General features: G+C 42.2%; 1 protein-coding gene across 1 annotated transcript in view; it reads left to right on the forward strand.

Moving 5' to 3' along the window:
* The window catches only part of LOC118453327 (probable ATP-dependent RNA helicase DDX10), a gene marked incomplete at its 5' end in the record, with an annotated part of 13,588 nt that extends 12,605 nt beyond the window's left edge, over window positions 1–983 (forward strand). Inside the window, one exon of the mRNA XM_035903766.1 lies at window positions 406–983. Coding sequence (XP_035759659.1) covers window positions 406–595 — 190 coding nt within the window. The remainder of the gene's footprint in view (window positions 1–405) is intronic.
* Between the last annotated feature and the right edge of the window lie 7,011 nt (window positions 984–7,994).

Below are 7,994 nucleotides of genomic sequence, written 5' to 3' on the forward strand. Positions count from 1 at the left end.
TAAGTGTAGGATTCCCCAATGAAATGACAGTTCTCATCTTCTTAGTTTTGTCGCATATTTATTTTAGACAAGCTTTTGAATGCATGTCAAGCTCCACTGACATATCACTAAATCAGTTTGGTCAAGTTGTCTGTCACTCTGTAAGGCAGCAAATATTAGATAAGGCTCATAGCAACATACTGTAATCAATTAAGACAGCAGAACATCCACCACCACCTTGGCCTGAAAGCAGTTCTAATTTAGACATTCAGAGTTCATCGGCTTCTATTGCTTCACCCTTCTGAATTGTAATTTTGTTTGCTCTTATCTTGACATAAATTTGCCTTGTTTAAAATGAATTGTTTGATTACATGATGATATTGATTACCACAGTTGTTAAAAAGACTAATTGATTTGTTTCTGCAGCGAACTTGAGGAGAAGGGTGGAAGAAAGAAGAGAAGCTATAGCAACAGTGACGCAGCAGAAGAGATGCCACTGAAAAGAAAGAAGGCAAAATTCAGCCAAGAGGAGGACCCCTATATGCCATTAGATACTGGGCTTTCTCTGGCAGAGGATGAAGAGCTTGTACTGCATCTGCTCAACAGTCACAACTAATTATTTTTCTGCAGGTTTTCTTTTCTGGGACATCTTCGCAATTTTGCCACTAGTCTACACAAGATGAATTTGGCATCTGAGCAGCTGGGTACCAGTGGACGTAGATAAATGAGTTCCATGTGCAATGGGATTGCCTTACATTGACTCATAGATTATAGACAATATTTAGTTTGATTCATAAGGCTTTTGAAACCAACTTTCCAACCTAAATCCTGAGATGTCATTTTGCAGTAACACATTCATAATTTAAAATCTCCCTAGTTTTGAAGCAATTATCTTTTTTTTATTTTAATCTTGCTTTAAATAAAAACAGGGTGCTCCTTTCTTGACTGTGTCAGGTTTGATATTTTAGAAGAAAATGTGTACTAAAATTATTAAAGAAGAAACACTGTTGGCAGCTCAAATCATATTACTTAAAAATAAAACGTATTTTTCTTCTCTGTACCGTGCATATATTTTAAAAGTATTTTAATAAAAATTTCTGAAGCCTTGGTGTAAACTTTTGGTGTTTCTTACAGCATTGTCATGAAAGCATTTATTTATCCTTTTTATTATTGTTTGTCATTTCTATTATGACTCTGTTGCTGGTGTTAGGCAGTTCAGAAAACCACTTTTAGAAGCTAAAACTTTGAATCTTGTGTTTGAATCCCATATGAATGGGAACACAGTGATGCCGCAAAAAGGTAGAGCATAACTCTGCCTGATAAAATTGGTTACAGGGTAGATTTTGTGGCAGACTTACAACTGGAAGTGAGCTACTTTTTTTTTCTTGTAACCAAATGTAATGAATAAAAATAATTTATTTTTGAGTATATTTTCAAGTTTCATCCCGTCAAACCGTGGCTGTTTATTGCCGATTTTGTGCATGCTTACCCAGAACCGCTGCACTTTGCTGAACAGCAGCAAGCTATATGCTGCGTGAGTCCTTCCCCAGGGAAGGGAAGAAGTGGGCATTCTCTCTGAAGCAAAACAAAACATTAATAAGTACCATATTCTTAGTTATTTAAGTAGATTTTCTTCTCTTGCTTGTACTGAAATGCCAGCTATGAGCCAAATCTGCTGTCTTCTTGCTTGCATTCTTGACTCCCCCCTCAAGAACATTGCCACATTGTTCAGAAAAAAGCTTGGTAAACCCTTGCAGGCAATGCGGAGAATGATGAAAACCACTGAGAGTTTTGCACATCTCCAAAATTACCTAGGCAAAGGGAAGGCTGCTGCGTGAGAAAACAGAGGAGAGCAGGAAAATCAAATGTTTTGTTTTCTGACTCAAGTTTTTTGGCAGCGAACAGGCCCGTGAAGTGATTGTCTCTCTTCAGCAGACGCGTGTCTTAGTGCAGTTTATACGGCAAAGTAGAGAGTAAAACACTGAGTAGGTACAAATGCCTGAGGGCTTTCCCCTGTTGCTTCCCTTCAGCAAATCATAAACTACACATAGTCTCAAAAGGCTGTATCTGTTTGGTCTTCCCATCACTTACATGAAGAAGATATTAAAGTAAATACTCCTTTTTTTCAATATAACTTTTTCCATTTTTTTTGTTAGAGAAATCTAACAGCACCAATTCAGTAAAAGCCTGTCTTCCTCTCCCTGTACCCCATGCTGTCTTTTAGCTCAGTTACTCAAAACTGAAAATATACTGCAAATTCTTGTCTCCAAATGTTGCCTCTGCTGTTCTGCCAGCAGGCAGGGTATCATCAAAACAATATTATAGGCAGAGCACATCTGCCATCTGCTCCTTCCTGACAGCGTGGAATGAGAAGAAATGACCGAGTTTCACAAACAGCTAAACATGAAAGATGGGACCTGCTTGGCGGCTGATGCACAGTGTTGTTAGGTCTGCGGTGCCACAGCGGGCCTGGAAAATACGGTGATCTGAGAATAGCATTGCTGACGAATCTGTTAATGAAGAAGGATCCAGTATGGTGCTGTTGTGACTGCTCGGGCTCCATCACGTGAAGGGCTGCAGCTAATGGGATGAGCGGTGCCAACAAATGCCACTGCACTGGGATAACAGAGGTCCCGCTCCTGCAGTCACGGAGGAAGACAGTAAACTTCAGTGTGAGGAGCACCGACAGCAGAAAGCTGCTCAAAGATGAGCTGGATGTAGGTGATAATACATACGGTGGGGTATACATCTTATTCAGAGGTATCGTAGATTCCTAGTGTACTTTGTGGTGAACGGTTGTCTTGTACATTACCTGATGTCTCACAGAGAATCATCTGATTGGGAAAGACCTTTAAGATCATCAAGTACAACTGTACCTGTTCACCACTAAACCATGTCCCTAAGCACCTCACCTACCTGTTTTTTGAATACCTCCAGGGATGGGGACTCAGCCGCTTCCCTGGGTGGCCCGTTCCAGTGTCTGATAACCCTTTCAGTGAAGAAATTTTTCCTAATGTCCAATCTAAACCTCCCCTGGCACAACTTGAGGCTATTTCCTCTTGTCCTATCATTTGTTACCCCCACCCCGCTACAGCCTCCTTTCAGGCAGTTGTAGAGGGCGATAAGGTCTCCCCTCAGCCTCTTCCAGTTCCCTCAGCTGCTCCTCATCAGACTTGGGCTCCAGACCCCTCACCAGTTTTGTTGGCCTTCCCTGGACACACTCCAGCACCTCAATGTCCTTGTGGTAGTGAGGGGCCCAAAACTGAACACAGTATTCAAGGTGCAGCCTCACCAGTGCTGAGTACAGGGGTACCATCCCTTCATTACTCCTGCTGGCCACACTATTCCTGATACAAGCCAGGATGCTCTTAGCCCTCTTGGCCACCTGGGCACACTGCTGGCTCATATTCAGTCATCTGTTGACCAGTACCCCTAACTCAAATCTTTGCTCTGAGAAGGTTGAACATAGTTTGTTGGGGCAAGTAAGTAAAAAGACAAGTTTTACCCCTTCTTACTGGAATATTCCCATTCATATTCTGGGATATAGGAGAAGTATTCTCAGTGAGCAGTAAGATTAAAAATTAAATTATGTATATTGGAAGGGTTGTGCTGCACTTCTAGTCTTGTGATGTTTTCATTACGTAAAATAATTTTTCAAGTGCTCTTACTTTTGTGTTTTGGGATAATGGAGTTTCCAATGTATTTGTATTGTCTGATATAGAGCCATTGTTTCTCGAATCCTTGTGAAGTTTGTCCATCTACTTCAAACATGGCTATCCTTGGGGGGGTGCATATATCTAGATCGTAACTCCCACAAGAACAGAGCCTTGTGAGAAAGTAGAGGGAAGGGGCTTAAGGCAGATGGTCCATGTGATGAGTGTGTCTAAGAACAGGGAACTGCTATGCATGCTAGAAAGAACAAGAAAAAAAAAGCCAGGATTCAGCATTTTCAGGCAGTGGCTGTGGTTCCGAGTTATCATTCCTGTCAGCTGTATATCTAGTTTAAGAGGCTCCTCACCAGCCCTGGTTTTAGCTGCGCTTCTGGAGTAAGAAAAACAGTACAAAGCACAGAAACCAAATATTCATCTCCTGAACTCAAGGAGTGCCTTGACTGAAGGGTGTTTTCCAGGGAGCTCATTTGCATTTCACACCAGTGGACCTCTCAGCCTCCTGCCAAAAGACCTTGGCATGTGTGTCCAGGGCCAGTGGGCAGGTGAAGCAGGGCCAGCTGGGGACACCACCCATCATCTCCCTTTCTCTTGGTCCAAGGTATGGCATGTGCTGCTGTAGCATCAAAACAAATCCCAAGCGTCTGCAAGTTTGTACTTCACATGTATTATAATCCCAGCTTTACATGGGAGAAATGGAAGTGTGGAAATCGTTTGGCTTGCCAGTAATCGAAGACTTCACTGATGACTTTATGTAGTTGAATCTGCAACTCCTAAATCACTCGTGATTTGGCAAGAGCAGCCTCCCGCTTGGCGTCTGTAGTGCCTTCTGTGCGGGACCCTAACCTTCAGATGTCGTGGTGTCTGGTGTGGTGAGCACCCTGGGATGAATTTCAGGCTTCTCACCCCCGTAGGCTGCAGCCCTCCAAGAGGAGGGGAGGGAAAGTCCCCTCCGGGGACTCCTTCAGGAGGGGTAGCAAGGTCTGCGTATGGCGGTGTTTTCCGAGGCCATTGGCCAGGAGACATCCTTAAATCGCCAAGCAGAAAATCTTGTTTTAAATAATGAATTTTCATATTAATTTGCATTTGTGCTTTATATTAATAGTGGTTGATTTCCTTCTGCTGCTAGAATGGTTCCAGTGTGTTGATTTATAGCTGGGTATAGCGTTAAGACTAAATCTAGTACATTTATGTAATTCTGAGGATATACATTAGACATTTATAGAACAGTATAGGTTATCAGGCTTTTATTCAGAGTCAAATTTTCTCTTTGTTGCATACAAAATAATAGAGAGAGGCATTTGTTTACTGGATAATTTATTACAATTTGTTTGAAACCTCTTTTGGGTGGAAACTGGAAGTCAGGTAAAAGTCAGGAGAGCATTGAAGAGTTTGGGATTTTTAGATTAGTTAAATAGAGTGACACTAAACGTGCTAGCTACCAAGGGTGTCCAGCTTGCAGTATTTTCATGAGGCGTATAAAATGTGTCATTGCAAAGATAGCGTTCTGCCTCACCATCATAGAATTTTCTCTTAGGTGTTCACTTTGTAAAGACCTTATTGATGCAGCACATTAAACTGTGTGAAGAGTGTAAGAAATTTAGACTCTAACATAAGAGGTTGCAAATTAATATTTAACATTTTAAATGGGTATTTTCCTTTAAATATTATAAGCATAGAAATAGGAAAAAAAAAATGTATTCCTCCTGCGACTGTCTGAGTCCAGCTGGAGCACTGACTGGTGTGTCCTGCTCTCTGACCAGGCTCATAAAGAGAGAAATGCCTGAAGCAAAACATTAAAACCCAGAGAGCTGTGGTAGAGAACATTCAATTCAGACGATAAAAAATTGTACAAGACCTGAAGATACTGAAGTGACCCTGTGGGTTACTATAATCCTGGATACATATGATAAAATTGATATAAAACACAAGAAGAAAATGTATCTCAGTAAAGGTTGAAAATGGGTATTTTTCCTTATCGTGCTACTTCTCTGGCTTGACCTGGTCGATGCTTATTTCTTGTGAGAGATTAAGTATGCCTCGTAGCGGGGATGCGAAGGTGGGGGGGGTGGCTGCTGCAGAAATGGCCACCGTGGTCTGGGATGTGGCTACTTTCATGCTGGAGGTCACTGCCCCAGCCGTGGGCTTCCTCTGCCCAATAACCTGTGGTTTGAATTAAGCTGGTCGGTTCCATCCTGAAACAGATGAAATCCTCACGCCGTCCATTTGGCCAGCTGGGCAGAGGGCTGGTAACCGGCAGCTGCAGGACCGTAACACTTTGTCGTGCAGCAGCTGCTTTCGCTGTTAATTTGATAGGGACCTTGAGCAGAGCGTAGCCCAACCTCACATCCAGGAAGCTTCGAGCTAGAAGATCCAGTGCGCATCTTAACTCCAAAAGAAATACAATTTCCAATCGATAGTCCTAGTAAGAAAAAACTATTACCTTCATTTTTTGACCATATTTCATTAGATTATTTTATTGCTCTCTTCTCTGGTGTTTGCAGCTCTCTGAATTTAGTCTCATCCTTTCAGATTAACTTTTTATTCTCAGAAGGATCTGCAAGTTTTATCTTTAAAAGGTGGAACTAGATGCCAGAAAATTGCATTGTCGTCGTCTTTGTAAATCATAAAAATTGCTATCAAGGCTTTAGTCTGTACCAAGTGAACACTTTTGTAATGAAGTACTCCCCAAACTTCGAAGGCAAATGAGTCAGTCAAGAATATCAACAAATTAGAAAGCCTAATGCAGAAGAAGATTCTTTTCAGGCCTGTTAGGAGGTATTGCTATGATTAAATCAGTAGCGAGAAGTCTATCTGTTCCAAGAATGCCTTGTGCATTGCCTGGTTTTGCCCTTGTCTGGCCAGAAGCCATTCTTTGCAAAGAAAACTATTCATCAGGTTCAGTCATGTAAAAATGATTGCTTAAATTACACACGGCTATCAGCTAGTGGATTTACCCAGGAGTGGAATCTCTTGGGTAGATGCTATCTGTAAGTTTTGCACATCATCTGAGATGTGTTTTGTCTATAAAATATAGATAAGTTTAATTAAACTAAATTAGTTTTGTTGAGCAGTTTTTGAAATCCTTTCGAGTTGAGAAGTAGCCGTGCTGAGATTTCAGCTGCATTAAGGGGAAACTAATGAGCGTTGTTCTCCTAATCACGTATGGCATCCTAGAGGAAGATAATGTTCCTGGCTATGGCCTCTCCGGGGCTACGGAAGTCCTTCCTCTCACGCACAGCTTCTCCCCCTGATGCTAAACCTAAGCTGTTACGGAAAAGCCATGTACAAAGTAAGTACAGGCTGTAAATTGAACTTGCTGTTACCGTTGTTGATGCGCTTGAGCTTATTGCACTTAAGGTGAAATGGTATTTGGCTCATTTTTTTTGCAAGTCCATCTTATATACATTGTGCTGCACTTTGTAAGGAAGTGAAACGGTTCCTCCAATCTGTATGTTTAATGGCTATACTCATGTGATCCTTCCCACCAACTGCATTTGATTACACTGAAATGCAACTTGTTTTTATTCGATCAGCTCAGTGAAAGCTAATGAATATAGCTTAGGAACTAATTTAAGCTTGCTAGTCACCACAAATGTCTTACAAATTGCATCTCAGCAGGAGTTTTAATGCCACTGCCCTGCATACAGTTTTTATTTAACTGGGGATGTTACCAGGCCTTTGTGGAAAACACTGGGATTTGGTTTTGGTTTTAATGGAACTTTGTGTTCCCTTCTTAAAGCAGATACTAATGCGAACCATTTCCCCTAGCAATGAGGTGAGTCTATTCCAGTACACCCTCCGTTGCACTCAGAAACTTGCTGATGTGATTCATATTGATGCCCTGACTTGTCAATGAAAGGGCTGCTGATGGGTAGGCAAGTGCGCCTTGCCCTGGGTCTGATCCAGTGTGAGTTCTGCCCTGGCTTCCAGCCCCAGGCAGGCTGGCACAGCAGCTAAAGCCTCCCAGTTAGCCCTGCTCTCTCGTAGGTAGTTTCTTTTATGAGCAACATGGGAGGTGGCCTCTTAAACCCTCCATAGAGCCATTTCTGACTAAGGTGACAAGAGTTATGGGGCTTAAGTTATAAGAGAAGCATGACCATCAAGTTGGGTGTCAGGGCTGTGCAGATACACACACACAGTGCATTAAATGGTTCATTCCTTGGGTGGTCCAGGGACCCCCAGGCTGTGCTCTGCAGCAACTAGGGGATGGAGTGGCTGGAGCCCACGGGCCAACTTCAAACAAGACAATTGACTGAACCTTCATGATTCAGTATTTGACTCTAGGTGGGAATTTTGGACACTGCTAGAAATTTTCCCCAAGGCAACTCCTGCTGTGTCTGGTCC

This window comes from Egretta garzetta, unplaced genomic scaffold (genome assembly GCF_000687185.1).
Source record: "Egretta garzetta isolate BGI_Z169 unplaced genomic scaffold, ASM68718v1 scaffold401, whole genome shotgun sequence".
In the NCBI taxonomy this organism is placed as follows: Eukaryota; Metazoa; Chordata; class Aves; order Pelecaniformes; family Ardeidae; genus Egretta; species Egretta garzetta.